Genomic DNA, 23,118 nt, shown 5'->3' with positions numbered 1-23,118 from the left:
TATAATCAAATTAAAAATAAAACCAGCAGCTGTTCCTCATTCCAAAAATAACTATCCCTGATAAATCAAACCACCACTACCCACCTCCCTCCCCTAAAAGTATCAGCCTTCATCACACTTCTCTCAAATCCTAGCAGATAGGTCCTCAGGGTGCAGCAAAAGCAAGGAATAGATTACAAAATTGAGGGCCTTTCACAGAGAATTTCCTGCCAGTATCTTTCTTTTTTTATATCACATGAACTCCAGCTGAAGCATCTCTGCTGATACATATATTTAGTTGCTTATTAGATATTCTTTGGCAAGGGAGAGCATAAATGGAGAAAGGACTGTGATTCATACTAGAAACAGAGCAGTGCAACTTTCATCACAAATGCAGAATATTTTCTCAATAGGTGAAAAAAATATATAACAATAAAAAGCTACCGGAGATTTGTCTCAGTGCCTGAACAGAATATTTTCTTTTTTCTGTTATTTAAGTATGTCCCCTACCGTCAGTTACAGGGGCTATCCTTTATTAGTACCTGTACGGTACTGTATAAACTCCCTTTGGGCAGTAGCTGTATATCATTTCTCATCTGACTTCAACTGATTTGTATAGTCCAGTGCATTATGGAGTATCTCAGCCCTAGTATTAAAGGACCAGTATACACCAGTGGTGGCAGAAGCAGAGTAGGGTTTTCAGTCTGCTGTTGCAGAAAGTAGGAGCAACCAATCTACTCATCTCCGAGGAGGCAGATTAGGAGGAGCAGGCTCCCAAGTCACTAACTGAAGAGTCAGGATGGAGGAAATGGGTCTGCCAGAAATCCACGAGAAAGCCTAGGCGGAGACAGACTAGAAGGTTACTGTGCCTTTCTCTCAGAAGACAAGTTAAAAATAAAATGAGAGGCCCAGGCTATGAGAAGAAAAATAATCTTAGGGAACATAGGCCAGTCCCATTGGAGGAAATGAAGGTCTCTGGCCACTCACATCTTCACCTTGTAGCCCCTTCAAGGCCCCCAAAGCACCATTTCATTCTTTTTGTCCTCCTCATGGAGGCTAGCTGAGGATTTCTACTCCTTCCTTCACTGCTTTGATCAGGAAGAGAGTAGAATCCCTGCTTCGGCAGATGGCTGAAAGGTTGTCAGCTAGGCCCTGCAGGCAGAACTAGAAGTGCTTCTTGGCAAAATAAAATATCTGGCAGCCCAGTATTTCTTGTGAGATATTAAAAAGTTATTTGGCTGCTCAAATAGCACCAATACCTGCGCCATTCAGCAATTTCATTGTTCAGTTTTCCCTACCCTGAACATTGCAATATGTCTGTGTCCCAGTTCTGAGGTACATAACATACGAAGATTAGTGTGAAATATCAAAGGGATAGGGTTGGTATTCATTCGAGAGAGCCATAAATCTTCAGATTGCTGTCAAAGTGTGGCCTATGTAAAATACACTGGAGTTGTTGTGGTAAAGACTCTTATTCTCTAAAGTGGACTAAAGAGCACCATCAGCCTTGTTAGCAGTCATAGCAAAGATTCTAAGAACTGAAAGAGCATGGAGTTTGTCTATCCTACCACTCCTAAAAGTGCTCCTGCAGGTCAGCACTGAGGCATAATAAAACTTGTACCTGTTTTGTGAGAAACAGAGGGCTTCATTGTCCAGGACTATCAATCCAGTACCTTCCAGAAGCGCTGTAATAACTATAAAAAATATATAACATTTTGTCTACCTGTATTCGACTGTTTCCCCAATCTGCTACAATAATATTTCCATTAGAATCCACAGCTACTCCTGTTGGAGCATTAAACTGTCCATTGCCTTCTCCATTAGATCCAAACTTCAACATGAATTCTCCTTCCTGGTTATATACCTATATGAAGTTTAAAAAAAACAAACAAAAAGGCATTAGGTCAAATATTACTTAAACTCTAGCTAACCTGAGCAGTTTTGGTTGTCCAGTTCACTGCCACTGGAATGAGCTGAGAACAACTTTACTTACAAAGTACAAGACTGGGTATTAACCAGCACACAAGAATCTCTACCCCACTTGATAAGCCTGTCTTTTCTGTACTCCCTGATAATTCTGTAGGTAATTATGTTTCTCATTTTATTTTCTAGGGAAGTTTTGCCCTCATTTAGAAGCATTATATTTACCTTACCAAAAGGCATTAGAGTACATGCCATATGGTCACAGTAATTCTTATATGTATCTAATTTTTAAATAGCCAGTGTTTTTTTATTATATCTACATTTCATTGTGTTCGGATGGTTAAATCGTTAACATTTCATTTTTTGGGTTTAGAGAAGAGGGGAAATAGTCAGCTAAGAATGAAGTTATTGTTGTAATCACTGCCAATACCCAAACTAGCCTACACCCTGAGTAACCAGTTTATTAAAAATAAGTACTCCCTTCCCCCAGAATCAAATATGAGCCAAAACCTTTCTAAAAACCACACATTTTCTGATCTTTAAAGACAGGACCCACCTTCACTCTCTTCTCTCTCCAATATGGAAATACATGGGAGAAGAGAGATTCTGCCTTTCTGCCTCGCACCAATCCTGTGATCTACTGACATACCTCCTCTTCTCACTTTAAGTCTGATCTCCTATGAGTGTACAGGAGAAGGGCACATGGATCCTACACTAGGAGCTAGTGAGTGCAAACAAACGAGCAGTGGGATGAAGCAGGGACATAGCTGGTATGGATGTTCTGCATGGCCTTCAATCAGAGCTGGCTAGCCATGGGGAACAAAGCATGCTGCACCCTCTGTATAGGTAGCACAGCAATTGTTCACTGTGAAGATGTGCATACTGTTTCTTTAAATCTATGGCTTCTTCCAACTGCCTGGGTCTCTGGTTGGGACTATAAATTCCCAGCATGATCCCAGACAAACCAGGACAGTTGCAAACTAAGAAAAATGATCCCTCTTCAGTATCACTCAACCCAAAGTGATGTCACCTCATCACATCAAGATTAGTGATAGAACCTTTCCAGGTCTCTGTTTCATGGGTGGAGAAATCCCAATAACCTATGTGAGGGAGGAGGAGGAAAGCAGACCAGCTAAATGTAGAAAAGAAACAATCCCGTCTGCAAATGAGGTGCTTAGCTAATAAATAAAACAAGTCAGAAAAGATGACAGAGCGGAATGGAAGAAAAAGGTTGGACAAGAGACTTCTCTCAGACAGGTGGCAAAAGAAAACACCTGGAGAGGTGGAAGAAGAAAAGAGAAAACAATTCATGGGGGATGGAGATGAATTAGTATGCAAGGTTGGCTCCTGAGATGATTAAAAAAAAAAAAAGTGGAGGGAGAAAGGGAGAGCGAGAAATCAATTGATGGCAAGAGAAAAAAAAAAGAGGCAGAGGTGTGTTTATTTCTGGTGAGGAACGGGACATCATTGAGAGGAAGCAGTCATGGTCAAATGGGGTGCTATGCAGGAGAGAAGAAAGAAAACAGAGATCCATGGCGGGATATGAGGGACAATTATTGTCAAGGGATGATTTTTCACTTAAGCTGTGGGGGGGGAGGCACTAGTGGAGGGTTTTTGGTGAATTTTAGGGATTTACTCTCTGCTTTTCTCTCACCTTTTAAGAAGAAAACTTAAATATCACCAGAATGCACAGAACTTTCCAATATGTTGACAATTATATACACAAAAAAAGAATAAAAGGGTCAATGTTTTAATTTTGTTTTAATACCACCAAGATAGAACAAACAATATCGTTATGCACTGAATTACATCAGGGCCGAAAGGAACTCTTTAATCTAACAAGGAAGACAGTAATGTGTGCATTTTAAATTCATATTTAATCAATGAGATGCCATATTTCTTACTTCTCTTTTGACTAGCTTTTGGGTCTCATAAGCTGCCACTAGTTTCTGAAGCTTTCTGCAGTCACCCCTATTACTGCAGTAAGCCCTGCTGGTGAAGATATAATTTCTCAAATCAGAGCCCTCCTGCTGCTATACCATGTAACTAATCTGCTTTTTGGTTCCTGAAGTGCTCGTGCTTTTTCTGTTGTAATCCAAACCACTTGAGTTGCTATTGCCAATCCAATTCCAAAAAAACTCACCCCACAAACATATGAAAAGTCACAATTCAAAAGCTAGAGGTTTAGTACGGGTTAAAGATAGTAAATTACAGTACCTTTTATTATTCATGTGACAATAATCAGTAACATTTTTGAAGTACAATGTTAAAATCTGTGGCTCTACAATGTGAATATTGATCAAGACAACTAAATCTTGATATTCAGCAGAACAGGGAAGTTAATGGATGAAATCCCAGCTGCATTAAAAGTCAGTATCAAAACTTCCACTGACTTCACTGGAGTCTGGATTTCACCCAAATATATTTAATTTCATACCTCTGAGAACTTCTTGAAGCATAGCAGCATTCTTTTTGGGTGTGTGGGAGTGGTGGAGTGTGTTTGATTTATGTTTTTTTGCAGGAGAGAAGAGAAAAAACTAGCATTCCAAATTGGAGAGGAAGCTTGAAGTCCAGAAAAAAATAATTATGCAGGTGAGTAATAGCTTCTTCCAAACTCAGTGGTCTCCCATCAGCATACACCATCTCCGATATGCTAGCTGAATGGTAACCATCATTCCTGCCCTATATATTACTAACCTGAGGCAACAGAAATGTAATGACTTGTCATAGGACTTTTTAACCAGTCATGAACCAGGACTCTTCTTAGGGCTGCAGTAGACATCACCAACCCAGTGACCAATCCTGCTCAATGCAGAAATTACTGAATGAAATTCTATGGCTTGTGTTATACAGGGCATAACACAATATGGTCACAAATGGTCCCTCCGGTTTTAAAACCTATGTATCTATGACAAATGAGATATACATTTAACATGTGGCCTCCTTTTACTATTCTTTGTTATATTAGTTTTAATCTAGAAGTGAGAGAAACATGTATTGAGAATACCTCAAGGAAGCAGGACGGGGTGGGAAATCTTTCACAAAATAAACAGAATACAAAATATAAGAAATTGTTTGACAGGAGGGCAAAATAACAAAACACATTTGATAGATATAAAAAAAAATTAGTTACAACTTGCATTTAAATGTTATTTCATTAGGGAAAAAAAATCAAAACTACCCTAATCCAAGGAATCAACTCTATCTAGAAGAAATTATTTGTTAAATCTCTAGATTCCTAGTCCTTAATGAAGCCCTTCTTTCTTATCCAACGTTGTGAATTAGACCTTGGACCAACAACTTCACTGTATTATAATAGGGCCTAATTTTTATTTTAGTTTAGGAGGGAAGATGTTAAAAGCTAATATGAACTGCCAGAATAGCAAATGCATTAATTGACAGTACCTTGACAGAATGGTTATGGAAATCCGTAACAATGATTTCATTGTTGCTGTTTACAGCTGCAAAATGAGGACCTGAAATACAGAAGAGGGAAAATAAATAAAATAATAAGAAGTAGTAAACTTCAAAAGTAAGGATTTTTACTTAATGGTTTAAGTTATGACAAAAATCCATTGCACTCTTTAAAAAATTAAGGTTGGCTTCTGAGCAATCACTAGTCAAGTGGGAGGGAACAACAATTTAAAATCTTTTCATTTTCCAAGTAAGATAGAACATTATTTTTAAATTGGCATATGCTCTGTCCTCCATCCACTCATCTTTTATAGTTATCTATCAGTAATGCCTAATGCCCTCCCAGTTACACAATGATTATTATATGGGGTTATAAATCATTAACGAGCACTAGTACTTAAGGACACTAATGTTCAGCGATAGAGCAAGGTACAGAATGCAGAAAGGTTTCTGAAATATTCACACACATTTTTAAATGAAATCACCCATATACTTTGTGTTCACTCTTCACAAAACATTTGAGTCATCTAAATTTAGATGAAACACAAAACTGATGTTATAAGTAAAGCAAATTCACTTAAATATATGAATATTATCAGAAAAAAAACACATTTTTCACCCAGCTCCATATATCAAAATTGCACATGCAAGTTTTGATTGAAACCAATTTGTTAAATCCAAAACATACAAATATTTGGGCTAGAAGATCTCAGTGCCATGCTACTTAAGTCAACACAATACAAAGTTCCAATTTTTTGATCAATTCATAAAGTAAATGTGAAAATATACACAATGCATAAATTCAAATAAAAACTGAATTCAAGTAACTTGTGATCTGCTATGGATATTCCACCAGCGGAAAGAGAATGTTAATTGATCAAATAAATTGTTAGAGATTACTTGTTCAGCTGTACTCAGGAATTCATACCTACACGTTTTAAAAAGAAAGGAAAACAGCATATCCAGAAAATTTTGGTAACAATATTTAGTAGAGATAGAGCCAAAACTCCAGTGAATAATATGCAGTTATAAGTGTGCCATAAAGCATTATTAGAATAGGGAATCTAATAAAGCCAAAACACATTCAGCTACCTACTCTACTAGAAAGGCAACTTTTGACAAGATTGTAACAGTGTACAATTTAAGACAGTATTCCTCCCATTCTGCACACTTATTGAGCTCCAGTCTAACATTGGGAACTGTGACAGAGTCTGCTTACCCTGCACTAGCCCAGACAGGGTTAAGCCCATGGTATTGACAGCGGAAGTCACGCCTGCCTGGCAAAACTGGGCATGCTTCAAGTGCTCTAGTAGTAAAGGGAGGGAGACCAGCTCATTCTGAGCTGCAGGGGAAGGACCTGCCTGGGAAGCTCCTGCAGAGGGCCAGCCACAGCCTCTGACTGCACCGGGAAAAGAAGCTGTCCATGGCCCGCCTGCACCCCGGCAACTGGAGGAAATCCTGAAGATGACTGGCCCTGCCAAACACAGAGGACCTGACATCTCATGGGAAACCCCAACACAGGCTCTGGTAGGAAGTGACCCAGGGAGGGTGACGGAGTGGTAACTCCCATCCAGGGAAACTCAGTGTGTTTTGGTAGGACCTCCCACTGAGTCAGTGGCAAGCCGCTACACCACTGTTAGGGCCTGGGTTGGGGCCTGGTGGAGTCAAGTGGGCCCAGACCCCCCTACTAGGGCTGCCCCACCCCATACGGGGCATCCCAACACTTTGTAGACTCTGGCCGCTAGGCCGCACTGCCCTGCACTGAAAGGCTGCTTCATAGACTGACAGATAGGCCATGCGGCCCTGACCCTAGGGGCATGGATCGTCACACGGACATTATCCAAAGTGACCAAACACCTGCAAAATGATCTAGACAAGTCACTTGGAGTTGCAAAGTTAGGTATGCACAAAAGTGCATGCCTAATTTTCACAACTATATGTGCAAACTGGATAATGGCATGTGCAAATGGCCAATTAGACATGTAACTGGCATTTTTCCTAAAGTTAGACATTTCCTCTCACATGATTAAGTGCAAATTTAGGCATGGACAAAGTCTCTATGCCCATTTTCAAAGTGTCAAGAAGGGGAAAAAATTATTTACTCATTTATCTACATAGGATTAGTTAATAGTTTCATGGTTCTTTGATGATTGTAAAATGCTGTATAAGCGTTAATTATCAGCAGCTGAGTGCAGACATTACAAGGCATTCATCAAATGTCTATTATGATCTATCTTCCCTAGGTCATTAGCCTGAAACATAGCCAGGCAAAGGGAGGTAGCTAATAAGAACTGGTTACAATTACTGGCGAAGAACAAATTTTTTAATTTTCCTGACTGATTAAACTAACTGCAGAATAGTATGTTAAAATGTGAACCCAACAAGGTGTAATAGTAATATTTCAGAGCTGTCTTTCAAAGATGGATTTACCTTTTGAAAAAGATTAAGATGAAGTTCCTAGAATGTAGCACCAATTAAGAAAATTAGCACGATGAATTTCTGAACAACTTCCAGGTTTAAGAAAAGAGTCTCAAAGACCCTTCCTTTTCCTGGTGCAACTGCTGAAAGCTGAAGATCATACTTTGGCTTTTCTTCCCATCCATTTTTTAAATGACAAGGAAAAATAATTCAGATCTAGCGTCTTCAACATGCTCAAACATCATGCAAAATGTGAGCAGAAGAAGCAAGAAAAGGGGATTTACATATTACCGTCAAGTGTACCTGCAAACTGTTTGTCCCCATTTCCTCGGCTACCAAACCTGGTTACTATTTTTCCATTTGGCTGGAAGATAAATACACAACATGCTTTGTTGTCCACAACAATGATGTGCCCATTACGATCCACGGAAACACCTTTTGGTCCCATAAGTTTTCCAGATCCAATTTTTGCCTGCAAGAGAAAAAAAAGGAAAAATGATTGAATTTGTGAGATACACATAGAATATCAGGCTTGGAAGAGACCTCAGGTGGTGATCTAATCCAACCCCCTGCTCAAAGCAGGACCAATCCCCAGACAGGTTTTTGCCCCAGATTCCTAAATGGCCCCCTCAAGGATTGAGCTCAACCCTGGGTTTAGCGGGCGGCCAATGCTCAAACCACTGAGCCATCCCTCCCAACATAAGCAAGTACAATTCAGGGATCTGCTGTAATATATAATCTTTTTATAAACAGTGTGCCAAGTGAAACTTAATCCTCTAAAATTTACCAGACAGTTTAACTGCAGCCAGAAGATTTATTACAAACATTTTCATTACTTTTTTTCATTTTAAGAAAAGTTGCTGAAATATAGGCCCTTTCTAGGATGGAAAGCTATCAGCATTGAAGGCATAAGTAAGCAAACTTAACCTTGCATATACTAAATTCTTTGCACGCTGTGCCGCGTCAGCAAGTGTAGAAGCCAAGCACATATGAAGCCAAACACCTAGCTCGATATCAAGTGCAAATACAGTAGAATCACAGAGTTACAGACACCTCGGGAATGGAGATTATCCGTAACACTGAAATGCTCGTAACTCTGAACAAAGCGCAGTTTGGGCTCCAGATCGAGCAGCTCGTACTCCAGGCCAGGATTCAACAGAAGCTGAGCTCCCTACTCAGAGGAGGGTGGGGGTAAAAGCAGAAGGCCCCCGGGGTGAACGCTGCATAGAATGCAGTGCTGCTCTTGCTCTGCTGGCTCCGGCTGCCTTGTTCTGGCAACCTCTGCGTCTTGCTGTAAGTGGCTGTCCAGGGGCAGGGGTGGGTACAGACAGTGCAGATGTGCCCACCTTTAAGATGCAATCAAGGCACAGTATAGTATTTGCCTTTTTGGGGGGGCGGGGAGAGGGGTCTCTGCTGCTGCCTGATTGGTTACTTCTGGTTTCACATGGTGTCCAGTTGACCGGTCAGTCTGTGACTATGGTGTTCGTATCTTTGAGGTTCTACTGTATGTCAAATTTTATGTTGTCAATGAAACTGGAGTATCTGGGAGGAAAAATTGTGAGCCAGACTGTTGCCAACCCTTGTTCAGATGCAGGGGTGGGAGGAAAGTACAAAGGACCTCTACCTTTTGGGCACCTGCTCCAAGTCCAGTTACCTGAAAGGAGTAGAGAAGGGCAGGGCCAGGACCTGATCCCCACACCATCAGAGCTGGCTGGGAATATGGAGTGCAAAGAATCATGCTGCAGCCTCTCCTAGTGCCTGTTAGCACAGCAAAGGAATTCTGATGGAGTCAAAGCCCAATCTAGCTTCAAATATACTGTACTGGGCATCTGACACTATCCTGCTCACAGCTTAGAAATGTGGGGTTACATTTGAAGTGTGCAAGAGAGACAGATCTTGATGGGAAAATTACAAATAAGTCACTGAAACACTGATTTACACTGATTTACACTGAATTACATACACGATCTGTTCCTGTCATACATGCAGTGAACATTTCAAACACAGTAAATATGCCTTGTGACAAAACAGTTACCAATAGAACTAAAAGCTGCAAGGCAAATAATATTGCGACACTGGAAGGATGCTTCCACTCCTGTGCAGGCAATATAGATCAACTCTCACAGGCTGCAGGTGATGAGAAAGTGGCATAGAGTGCTCAAAATAAAAAGAAATAATGTGATCAAGGCACTGGAATAGGGTTAAAGAATATATTTTTACTTTGTGTGTTATAATGGGGAGACTGATAGGAGATAGCAGGTTAGACTCTTTTTTATCCTTCTTCCTCTTCCCCTTCTTCCTCCTGTCCTCTCCTGCTTTCCATGCTGCACTCCACACGAGCCAATGGAAGGGAACACCTCTGTTCTAACTCTGGTTTGCAGCTGCTTTCTGCACTGATCCTGCCATCTCCAGACTTGGAGAGCTGCAGAAATACTCTAGGCTCCACCTATATGGTTAGGGCCACTATAGGTGTCCTCTGGGAGCAGAGAGACCCCAGTCAGGAGGAGAAACGTGACAGATGTTAATTGCATTGCTTACTTCTGGAAGGTGCCCAGCTACTACAGTAATGAGTACCATATACAAGCCTATAAAGAACAGAATATAAACTGTAACCATAGAGACATAGTATGGTCCCCCCCCCCCCCAAGTCACACAGCAACAGACTCAGAGTTATGGCACAGTGGCATAGCATAACAAGTTAATCATGTCTTCTTGGCCGCAGGGCCTGCAAACAATAGCCAGGGAACAGCAACCACAGTCTGAACCCCTCCCGCCTGCTAGGGAGCAAGTGGCAGAGAGCTGTCAGAGAAGGGCACCCAGCTAGGGGCCAGCAGCCCATCCATACCCCCTTACCAGTTCAGAAAAAGCTGCAGTCAGGCCCAGGGGATCCAGCAATCTAACCACAGCGTTTCACCCAGTCCAGGACAAGGAAAAACTAGGCCAGCACCTCAAGGAGCCATCTGGACATCAACCCAGGGCAATGCCAGGGCCATGCAGGAGCAGAGCAACTCCCATGTTTCTAAAGCTTGGTCCATGCTTTCTCCTTGTTAGGCAGAAATTCTGATAATTAGGACATCTGCTATCATTTTTATAAATAAGGCAATGTGTATTAATCAAAGACGCAAATTTGAGCATTGACTCATTTGCATAAAATCTCAAGATTTTGGAACCTTCAACTATTGCTGGTCAAAAAAATTCTGAAGAAAGATTTTTTCATCAGAATTTGCCAATTCATTGAAATTGAAATATTGTGTGAAAACAATTCCATGTTGATTAAGTTCCATTGAGGACTGCCTGGTTTCCCTCCAGCTCTCCTGCCTGGCTCTTTAGCAACCCGACATGTGGACTGCCTCCGAATTAGGGAACCCAGTGCTTCCAGGTTCCACAGGTCTGGGGAAGCCCTGCCATACAGATTGAAAGGGAATGGAGCCCTGCTGCTGGGGCAATGAGAATTCCAAAATTTTGGGAGTTTGTTCCAAATAGGGATGAAACTATTTCAAAATAGAAAATTCTGTTTCACAGAGGATTTTGATTTCTCCACACAGCTCTACCATGTTAAGGTTGACAGGTATGGAATGGGACAGACATACAACCTGCAAATATTGGAATAAACAGTGCTTCTGTAGTATAATCCCCACAGGCCTCTTCCTTAGATCCCACAGGAGCAGCTGGGGATCTGTGGGTCTGGGAGCAGCCGTACCAGGATGGTAGGAAGTAGAGGCAGGGAGAAGGTGCTTTATACAGTATGTTTCCCTCAACTACCAGAGGATTTAGAAGCAGACATCCTTATGGTAGTTTGAGGGGAAGTAAAGACTACATTAACAAGCCCATTTGCGTATACATGTGGCGTTGCTAGGGCACAGATGCAGAAGAAGAGGGGCAATCCCTTATGAACCATCCTGAATGGTAGTGAGTGAAGTGGAAGATGCTGAAGCTACCCTATACTCAGATAATGGAACCTACATTTCCCCAGGGAGCCTCAACCTCTACATGATTGCCTGAACCTCTCTCTCTTGAAGGGAGCATATGGAGAAAACTCCATAAGGTGAACCCTGCAGCATCCCTCCATACTTTTTTCATTTCTAGTGGGTTTTCTCACCACACAAGGAACACATGGCCTTGTATTTGTATGCTGTTAAACTTTTTTCTTAGATCATTCCACTGTAAATTTCTATTAGAAAAAGAGACCAATGATATTGCACTGAAAATAATTTCAATGAACATTTTTAAAAATAAGATTGTTTTGGCAATAGGGGAAAAAAGTGAACATAGTCATAGCCTACTTGTGAAACGTATTAGGGTTTGCAGAGTGACAAACAAGCAAAGACATCAACTAAACCTTGTGCCTTTAGGGCGGCAGGCGCATTTCCACGGCAATTTGGCAGCAGCAGCTTCTATGTTTGGTTGAAGCCGCCGCGGACAGCTAAACATAGAAGCTGCTGCCGAATTGCCACCACCGTGGAAACGCACCTGCTGCCCTAAGGGCACAAGGACTGCTCCCGCCGTCTGCAGCGGCAATTCGGTGTGCTGCTTGGGAGCAAAACAACAGGGATTGCCGCCCCTCACAGATTGCCGCCCCAAGCACCAGCTTGGAATGCTGGTGCCTGGAGCCGGCCCTGCCCACTCTGCAGGATTTCCAGGATTCCTATGGAAAAATTATTCATTCCCATGAATACAACATCTTCCTTCCCATATTACATCATATAAAATAACGAATAAAAACACAGTGTAGTTACTAACAGGCTCTCAAAAAGAGTGAAGTAATGAAATAATTAACCTTGGGTCAGGATTTTGAAAATAAATTTGCAGACAGCACACAAGTTAAATCCAGCTATGGTTTGTAGCGCTTGCTGCTAGAAATACAGTTTTACGCTAAATATACTGGTGACATCATTATTCTGGAGCAACATACTTTGTGTGTGTTTGTGCTTCTTGAAGGTGTCAAAATTACAGGCTTGATTATTTAAAACTGAGCAGTATGAAATCTAGACACTCCTGTTAATGATGGTACTGGAAGTATTCTCAGAGTTTTCTGCCACTAGGAAAGAAAAAAGTGTAAGGACTCCTCTAACCCTTTCACACAAATGATGTGTTAAAATGGGTTCTGTCAAGTACATTATGTTCCTCATTTTATATGCTATTATGAATTTAAGTTATTGATTTTCCTTTTTTCCTGGATTCCAAATTTCATGTGTTCTACAATCTCCCTGCTTAAGTAGAAAATGCCCTACGAAGGGATGTGTGTGCACCTGAAACCATTAGTTGCTTTATATCTAAAGCTCAAAGACTTACCTCTAATAGTGTTCAATGTTAGTTATTAATTTTTTTAAGGTTTAATTTTGCTGATCATGTTGCTGTAAAGGGTCATAAAACAGAGAATTAATTCAGTGTCCTTAGCTTTGTGGGTGCATGTGTGTACTGCTTTGTTTTTGTCTGATAACCATTTTTTTCAGTTACTCAAAGCAAGGAGACAGACAGCTGCGTAGCAAACTGCATATCATGCACCTCACTCACACTTTGCCCATTTCTCTTTACCCTCCCCCTTGCCCAGGATTATTTCTAACTATCCAAACCTCCTAGTAACTTCAAACGGCTTCCACTTTTTCTTGTTATTTAAAAAAATATAAAACAACCCCCCCAACCCTGCCAGATACGTTTCCTTCTATCCCTCTTCACCCTTCTAATACCATCCTGACCTGAGAGGCCCGTGGTGACAATATGCCATCCTAGACCAGTGATATCTTTAAGGACTGTTACCGTATGACCTAGCAGGGCTGGAAGTGAAGGGGAAAAAAAAAATTTTCCCCTCAGAGAGCCAGGAATCCCTCTTTTATTTAGCCTTAGAGTAGAATATCGAGGGATCTTCTAAGTCATGGCATTGCTATGCATAGAAAAGCTATTTTTGATAATCTTCGGCGGTATCTAAAATATTTGTCCATTTTTTCATCTCCTTCACATAGCATGAGTCCTTTACAGTTGGACTCATGGCACATAGAAAGGTTGGCTCTAGAACAGAGAAATAAATAAAAACAGTATTAAATCAACATTTCTAAAACTCTCAAATATTTACTATATGTATACCCATGTAAATGCTGGTGAAACATAAAGGCTTCACTGCCACTTGTTCGTAAGTAATGAAGATAATCCCATGTTGCATCACCGTTTTTGAGTCATATGGCCATGCTAATACTACATCTGCATGTATTCCCTCTCTGTCTGAAATACCTAGCTCTTAGATAGTGCTTCTCATCATTAGATTTCAAAGCACTTTACAAACGGACACAAATGTCATTTCCCCTGCTTACAGAGAGGAAACCAAGGTACATGGAAGCAAAGTGACTTACCCAAGATTACCTAGTGGCAGAGTACACAGAACAAGTTTCCCAAGACCTAACCCAGCACTCTATCCACTAGGCCGCACCATCTCCCACTATAAGAAATTCAGGGTCTGTTGTTGTGTTACGGTAGTATTTTGCTAAGTTCTACTTTATGCGATATTCAAGTTTCACGCCCTTGAGAAAACTTCAGACTCTGTCCTTATAGCTAGTGGAGACAAACCATCAGGAAAGTGAAACTTTTCTCCTTAGCATGGGAGTCAACTACAATAAACCAGCCGCGTCCTGTAATTACGGAGATGCTTGGCCATAGCTCCAAAGAAATTTGCTTACTGGCTCTCATGGCTGTTAAAATGGTGCAAAGGGAGGAGTGACTGGAATGGGGGGAAAAAAGTGATTAAAAATGACATATAGAATAAGATCAGAACAAAACTCTGATGTGACCGTCAATGGTGCAGCCTAACAACTAGCAGACTTCTTGCATCAGATAAGCTGCCCAGTATTTCATGCCCTTCTTCAAATCAAAATCACCATTAATATCTTGTATGTTTATCTACAGTCTCAAAGCGGTTGGCAAACATTGCTGACTTTAACCTCACAAAACCCCAGTGAAGGAGGGAAGTATTTTTGTTCCCATTTTACAGATAGGAAACAGACATAGGAGATGAAGCAATTTGCTCAAATTCCATAGCGAGTCTAGCAGAGCTAGAAATATATAACAGATCTTCTAAATCCCCATTCTGTGTTTCAACCATCAGACCAAGCCTGCCCACTATATGTAGAATACTTATGTAATAGTCTTGAATTTCTCTCAAATACAGTCCATTGTGTTTACATATAAAAAGTGTTTTATATTATAATCAAGCTTTCCTCTCCCATTTAATCATTCTGACTACTAGGACCATAAAGTCTGATGTATTGACTTGTACTAGATATACAAAGATATTGCCAACTTTTTTTTTCCCCCTTTGCAGAGCTCCTATAGTCCAACAAAAACACTTACTAAACCAAACAAAGCTGGTCTGTATATCATGTTAATGTCCTTAATATTAACATTTTGAATACTTGTCTCTGTTTTAGCAGGGAACACTGCACAGGATACTGATTCCCAGGATAACCATCCAGTTTGCTTAATTTATGTTCAGTCTAGGGGAACTAAAGAAAATGACACTCCAGCATCTTCCTCCAATCCAAGCCAGTTTACATGGAAGATTTTAATTTTTTATACAATGTTCCAATTACTCCAAAGGTTTGAATCTGATCCCAGTTGCACCTGTTTTACACCAGTCTATCTTCAGTTTGTTCATTGACTTCAATGGAGTAATTTGCCCTAGTCAGAGAGGAGAACCAGATCCCTTGAGTATCTGAACATTTTGGAAGCTATTTTACCTTTATAAGGGAAGTACCTTGTGTTTCATGCACACACCTGAGACATTCTATATTTTTTTAAAACAACAATTGGTTAATTACTGACCTTCAGGTAAAAAGTAGAACAAGTAGGAAATACAGCTGCACACACCTTAACACTATATGACTACACAATTTACTAAAAGGGGTGTCATTAAAGAGATTATAACTGTCTGCTATAGAATGAGTTATTTAGTAAATAGCAGCCAAAGGGAAGGCATTTCCTCCCTCTTAATAGCCACCTGGAGCAGCTCAGGCCTGAGATTTTGGGTTGTTAACTGCCAGAAAATGCCAACTAGAAAATTATGGTCCAAAACCAGACTCTGTGAATGAGAAAGTATGTTGGTAGTTTCTCAGCAGGTCTTTTATGTGACTGAATAGCATATTGCCATTTTACTCAATCCTGCGGCCTCTGTCTCAGACTTAGGGACACTGCTGTAATTCTCTCCAATTGTACCTGACCCTCACTACAATGCCTGCTAAGCTGCAGGTTGGTGAATGTCAATGGTCAACAAAGATGCTTGGTTCTAATTCCTCTAGCAAACAGCCCCTTGTTTTCTAAAGTGTTAGCTGACTTTTTACTCTGTTCCTTTTAAGAGCACAATAACCTATATGAACAGCAGGTTCATCAAACTCAGAGGTAATTATTGCTATGTCAAACCTAACAGTTTTCTCTGCCTTTTATTTTTCCTATGTCTGCTATGTTTCTGTGCTGCATTTAAAGACATTGTAATAAGTATGATCTACAGACAATCGTGTCTGTGATTTACTGTGGGTCAAATTCTGCCACCATTACCCCTGATGAGTAGTAACCTTAGTTCTTAAATAGCTCTTTGAAATCAACAGGGCTTTGTCTAAACTACGGCTTAAGATGTGATGTAGCACATTAGCTAACACATGCTAACTAATTTGTATTAGAAATCTAACGCAGACAAGGCACACTGCCTTTAACATGTGCTAAACTGGCCAAGTTGAACTCTAGTGGGAGCCTACTCACATGAGTAAAGAACTACTTAATATGAGTAATGATTGCAGAATCAGGCCTTACATAACATTCACAGGAAAGTGGGACAAGAACACAGCCTTTTTTGCTTTAAGGAGAACACCTCTGTCTACCACTAATAGTACGTCTTATTCTTTAATGGTCAGCACATGGAAAGAATAAACAGCATGCACTCACATACAAAGTCAGTACATTACTGTAAACTTCATTTCACTGAGAATGAAGAAAAAAAATCACATGCAGAAAGTTTTTCTTAAGCAATTAATTACATGATCCAAAAGAGATTTTCTTGGTCACATCAAATTTTAAGGCCCAGTTTGTCTTGCCATGTGTGGGTGGCACATAGCTGGCACGGGTAAAATCTGTCAAGAACTAGAGGTTCTTCCTGACCACAAAGAACTGTGGGACAAGGGAGAATATCAATGTGTTTCTAGCAAGTTCATAACTTTTATAGAGTTTGCCCCTCTCTCTAGTGGAGATCTCTTTAGGTCCTGTTTTATTGCTACTTGAATAATGTAATTCTCTCTACTCTGAGATGCCTGCAAGTCAACCAGCACACAATATGGCAGCCCATAATACAGCACTCGGGTGATCTTTGGTGAAAATAATAAACCTGCCTTGCTGTCTTTGCATTGGCTGCCAATAGGACAATGGGTAAATTACAAACGTGCTTTGCTGACATGCATGTAGTAAACAGAGTAGGACACACCTTTCTGGGGAACCAGTTATCAGTTTGGTATCCTTTTAAGACACTATGTTCTTTCTTTAACTGCCATTTGAAGGTCTCAGCTCATTCTAAGTCATGGCCTCCAGGATACGAAATGGGCTACCACTAGAGGATCTGTTTCAGAGTGGTAGACACGTTAGTATCAGCAAAAACAACAAGGAGTACTTGTGGCACCTCAGAGACTAAGATTTATTTGGGCATAAGCTTTCGTGGGCTAAAACCCACTTCATCAGATGCATGGAGTGGAAAATACAGTAGGCAGGTATAAATACACAGTACATGAAAAGATGGAAGATCTGCTAATCTTCCTGCCTAGTCTTAAAGTACTGAAGACTACTTAATGATCTGTCTATGGAACTGTCTGGAGTTTGACACTGTGTATTATTGTTGGGTGTTTTGCAATTCGAAGTTGTAGTGCGGCACCCAAGCACCTAGCTGATAAAAATTTTATTAAAAATATAATTCATATACTTTTGGTATCTCAATTTTGACATTTTCCTATTTATTATTAAACTTGGTTTTAGGTGCATCATGGTTTTCCACAAGAAAAGAATGCATTTATTAATCTGTTTCACATCTCCAGTTCTCTTTCTCAAAACAAAACAAATGTATTCCCTTGTTAAATGGTCAAAGCTTCATATTATAGCCTTACCTTAAATTTTCCATCTGATGAAAATATGCTAACCCATTTGTTATCATAGTCTGCAATAATGATGTCACCACTAGGATGCACAGCCACTCCTGTGGGCCTCTGCAACTGGCCAGGAGACCTTCCTCTTATACCAAAACGACTTTTGAATTGGCCATCATTGGAAAATATCTGTGATAAAAAATATTTTTAAAAGTAATTGTACATTAATCACAGTAATCTATTTCTCATGACATGGTCTTTGGCAAACAGGAAAATAATTAAAGCACTGGAAATATTAATTGTTACAGTTTCTTATCTGACTGCAATAACAAAACAATGTTACTGCACATATTTGAAACCTTTGGGCCCAATTTACAGAGAAGCTCAACCAGGACCCTAGCTTTACTGTAAACAAGTACTTTGCATTTACATAGCACCATGCTTGCAATAATCGCAAAATGCTTTACAAACATTAGTGAATTAATCTTCACAACATCTCTCTGAGGTAAGGAAGCACTGTGATTCCCATATTATAAATGAAGAAAGTGAAGCACATAGACACTTAGCCAAGGCTGCACAAGAAGTCTGTGGAAGAGACAAGGATAGAATGTAGAACAGAATTTCAACATCTAATTACCTGAGTTAGGGATAAATATTAGGCAATATCCTGGGAGGTGTTAAGGTGCTTATCACCTCTTAGAATTTAGCCCACTGGCTATGTCTTTAAGACAGGTAATTAGATATTGACATTCCATTTGTGGCTGCAAATACATGAAGTGTGAGTGCAAAATTTTAAGAGCATGTTAGAAGCAGGGGCGGCTGTAGGTGTTTTGCCGCCCCAAGTACGGCGGGCAGGTTGCCTTCGACGGCTTGCCTGCGGGAGGTCCGTCGAAGCCATGGGACCAGCGGACCCTCTGCAGACATGCTGCCGAAGGCAACCTGCCTGCCGCCCTCGTGGTGACCAGCAGAGCGCCCCTCCATGGCTTGCCGCCCCAGGCACGCGCTGGTGCCTGGAGTTGCCCCTGTTTAGAAGCGACTGATGAAAATTTGATCCCATGTCTCTTTGAAAATGTGTTTAGTTTACTAATAAAAACAAGTTTTTACTGCAGTTGACTCTGCAAGTCCAATATTCTTAGGGAAGAGGAAACTATCACATTCATCTCCAACCATATGTGCAGTCAGAATGGAGCTGATAAATCCTTAATGGTGAAGATGATACATGATAGAACGGAGGGAAAAACCACCCATCTATCTTGATCTTCACACAGGAAATTGAATCTGAACACCTAAAGCCAGGCTATTGTGGTCATTGGGGCTGCTGCTATAGAAATCAACATTTGGATCATAATATCAGAGAGAAGAGTAAATTAGACTGATGTGAAACTAAAAGATATTTGAAAATGAAACCTACATTAGTTTCTTTTTCCTCAAAAAAATCAGATTATGCAACAGAGTTTGGGCACTGTATTCTGGATTTTATTTGGGAACACTGATCGAAGTAATAAAACTTGTAATGCAAAGTCAATATTTTTCTAATATGACTGCTGATCAATCTCGTCTTTACATTCAAATATAATAAAAAGGGAAGCAATTCTAGCACATGCAGATCTGATATGAATCTGAAACAGCTACAATATTTCAAAAAAATCAGTGATCCTGAATGCTGAGCAGAGCAGGCTTCTCTATATTTTCTAGCCATGCTTGTATCTTGCAAGATTTATCTTTAATACAATAAAATACTGATATTAAAAGAGAGACATAATACCTGTACACACTGGTTGTTACTGTCTGCAATTAATATTTTTCCATTTGTAGATGCAGCTACCCCCTGAAGATTTGTAAATTCTCCTTTGTTTCTTCCTTTTGTACCTAAAATTGGATATAAAGCACATAATAAATCAGGTTTCAGAGAGGTAGCCATGTTAGTCTGTATCAGCAAAAATGAGGAATCCTTGTGGCACCTTAGAGACTAACAAATTTATTGTTAAACTTATGCCCAAATAAATGTGTTAGTCTCTAAAGTGCCATAACAAATCAGATTACACAGATCAGTTAGGGCTTTTTTAATTCTAACACTTAAATTAGGTTTTATTTTATCCTTGTACCCTAGTCACCAACCAAAAGGAACATGTATCCTAAAGCAACAAATCTCAGTAAAAGACAGAGGCATTGTCCTCTTTACTCCTCAGTCTGACTGCCATTTTAATCCCCTTCAAGTAGTAATCCGTTTTCCCTTTCAGAAATTATGGTATCTTCATATTTTACATCTTTCTGCAACAGGAAAATGCTTCTCAAAAGAATAACGGCTATTAGACTTCACGTTAGTTCAGACATACGATAGTGATGTGTATTAAAATAAGAACCTGGACAGATGGACAAGTGTATAATATGAGCCTACAATGTCTGGACCAGGGAAATTAGAAGTTTAGTTAGAACATGTCTGAAAGTGTGGTTGTGAGAGAGCTTTCCAGCCATTTCAAAGCGGGAAGCTTGCCAGTCATCTGTACATATAAATTTCCAGTTTATATAAGGTTTTCCAGACCTTATTTAGATGGTAAATCCTTTCAGGCAGGGACTGTTTTCTCTTAAGGATTTGTTCTGCATCTAGCACAACAGGGACCTAATTCTGATTGGGGTCTCTAATGCTACTGCAGTATAAATATTAAACAACAACAACTGATATAGAGCAATACATGTAACGCCACCACCTTACAAATGCCTTGTAAAAATCAACAGAAATTCTCACAAATAGTGCTGTGATGTAATTAGGTACTATCCTGATTTTACTGGGGAAACTGAGACGTTAGAACAATATTTTCAGAAGTGTTCACTAATTTTAGGTATCCATTTTGAGACATTTAAGGGTCCATTCAAAATAAGGGGACACTTTTGAAAATGTTGATCCTACGTGATTTATCTAAGGCCACAGAGGGAGTCAAAGTTGTGAGCACAAGCCTCAGGATTCTCAGGGTGCCTATGTGGGTACTGAAGGATTCTCAGTGTCCTCATCCCACCTTGTACAAACATGCAGGAATGGCGAGAACTTGCACCAAGGTGACCTGTAGCTCTTAGCAATGAGCTTCTTTTCAAACAAAAAGATTCTATGCAATTTACTAAAAACTGGCCGTAATACTATTTCCACTGGGCAAGTATTTTTACAAACATTCACTGGCCACATATACCTTAGATGTTTCAATACAATTTTTCAATGAAAACAATATATTTTGTTTTAGTCAACCCAAAATATCCCTTAGCGCAATTCAAAATGTTCTGGCTAGGATTCAGATACAGGAGTGATGTATTAACCCTACCTTATCTTTGGCTCTCATTAGGGATGCACATTCAAGAGCAATGCATTTGGCACTACTCCTCCTCCCTTCAATGACATTTTCCGCTGGGAAGCATGGATGTTGGGTGCACAGCTCCAGTTATTGGTCAAAAAGAACATCTAATTCCTCTGCACTTCCTGCTGAAACTGTGTCTCTGTTTCTCTCAGTCTGTTCTTCCAACTACTGGGCACTTCGTTCTCTCAATAGGACACACTTTTTTATAATTATGGCATTAGAAAAGTAAAGTAAATGTTATGAGAACAGTCACCAATACACCATTCATGCTATCCACACTGGACTCATTGCTGTGTACTCTTTTAACGAGTGACACCCATAGGCATGCATACTGATATCATTTGCACATGCAGGAAGAAAATTACTAACTTGCTGTTGTGCCTTCCAGCCAAAGGATGAGTGATAAGCATTCCTTTTAACACTGGCAGAAGGAGGAAAGCATTTGTCATAAAACGAGAAGGCCTAAGTTATAGCATCTGGAAACAGCTAACATGAATATTATAGAGCACACACACTTTCCCTCAAAAAGAATGCTCTTGAAAGTTCAGGAATTTTCATTTTTGAGGTAACAGAGTATATAACAAAAGGGTACTTAGAATGCTTTTCAATGTGACCCTGTAAATATTCATAAGAGGAAAAAGAATGGCCATTGCAGTAGGAGTTATGAATGGCAATTTATTAAGCCAGTTCACAGGAGGTGAAATTCAACTCACAAAAAGCCTGCGAAACGCACATTGCAGCACGCAAGCCCTTCATGTGGGGCTTAAGTTGCACATGGGGCTTTGTTCAGTTCTTTTGTTCTGGGGTAAATTGCCATCAAGAAGAAAATTATGCTTAAGTAACATTAATTCCTCAGATGCATCTGAGGAAGTGGGTATTCACCCACGAAAGCTCATGCTCCAAAACGTCTGTTAGTCTATAAGGTGCCACAGGATTCTTTGCATTAATTTCTAATTTACATTCAACAGGAAAATGAACAACAACTTTTAGGATAGTTATCTTAGTATTACAGCTCGCTGGCAAATTCTGACAAAATATTTGCTGTGGGAATTTGCAGATTGGTTTGTTTAAAGCAAAACGGTTTGTGGAGACTATTTGATTTTGTTGAAGTTCTGATGGAAAACAGGCATCTCTAGAAACTTGCCTGCCAGGCAGCTTTCTGTTGGAAATCTGCCTGTTTTCCTGATGGCTGGCTGCAGGGGAATCCAGGCTTCCAGGGTTCACTAATCCAAGAGACATTCGCTCACCATGCAGACTTCCCTGGAACCAGAGACCCCAGGGCTTCCAGCATCCCTGACACTGGGACAGCTAGCTAAGCAGACTGCCCTGGAGTCCTGAACCTAGGGCTTTCCCTTTTGTAGAATTTCAAAATTTGGAGGTTTTTTTCCTAGACAAAATTTCAAAATATTGAAATCCACCAAAAAATGGAATTTCCTTTCTTAACACAGCTCGAATTTTGAGTGTTTCCTTTGGATCTGATGCACGTGGGAAGAAATAAAGAAATAAAAGAAGATCCTGGAGAATCTCTTAAACGTATAACTAAGAATTTGGGATTTTCACAGCTGTTAAGTTTAATTATTTGTCAAACGTATACCCTTATCCATTCCATTGTGAAATTATTTGTCCGTACGATCAATTATCTAGGTAAACAATACTCTGATGGTCCCATTCAGCATTTCACATTCAAATAAATTCTTAATAAGCCCCCCAGTAGCTTTCAATACATGTGAGGAATCAAAAGATCAGATATGTTCCTCAGTAGAAGGTGGAAACCAAAGCATGTGAGTTTTTAAATAAATCAATATGATTACACATGCAAAAGCATCTACTTACACATTCAATTAGGCAACTCATCACAATCTGGGTAAGCTGAAAATTTCATATTTAAGCAGACATCCAGCCCACACTCTCATTCAGGGGACCAATAGTTTTTGCTA

General features: G+C 40.0%; 1 protein-coding gene across 20 annotated transcripts in view; it reads right to left on the bottom strand.

Annotated features, from left to right (window-relative positions):
• TRIM2 (tripartite motif containing 2) overlaps positions 1 to 23,118 on the bottom strand; it is a 119,424-nt gene that overhangs the window by 4,514 nt on the left and 91,792 nt on the right. For 19 of the 20 annotated variants that reach the window (XM_050946387.1, XM_050946386.1, XM_050946383.1 and 16 more), the window contains 5 exons: positions 19,603 to 19,706; positions 17,859 to 18,026; positions 8,026 to 8,206; positions 5,308 to 5,378; positions 1,703 to 1,843 (listed from right to left, as the gene is read on the bottom strand). In XM_050946387.1, the coding sequence (XP_050802344.1) occupies positions 1,703 to 1,843; positions 5,308 to 5,378; positions 8,026 to 8,206; positions 17,859 to 18,026; positions 19,603 to 19,706 (665 nt within the window). The remainder of the gene's footprint in view (positions 1 to 1,702; positions 1,844 to 5,307; positions 5,379 to 8,025; positions 8,207 to 17,858; positions 18,027 to 19,602; positions 19,707 to 23,118) is intronic. The other variant, XM_050946393.1, reaches the window with a different exon arrangement.

Source organism: Gopherus flavomarginatus, chromosome 3 (genome assembly GCF_025201925.1).
Source record: "Gopherus flavomarginatus isolate rGopFla2 chromosome 3, rGopFla2.mat.asm, whole genome shotgun sequence".
In the NCBI taxonomy this organism is placed as follows: domain Eukaryota; kingdom Metazoa; phylum Chordata; order Testudines; family Testudinidae; genus Gopherus; species Gopherus flavomarginatus.
The sequence above is the reverse complement of the archived record's forward strand: the minus strand, read 5'-3'. Positions and strand labels throughout refer to the sequence as shown.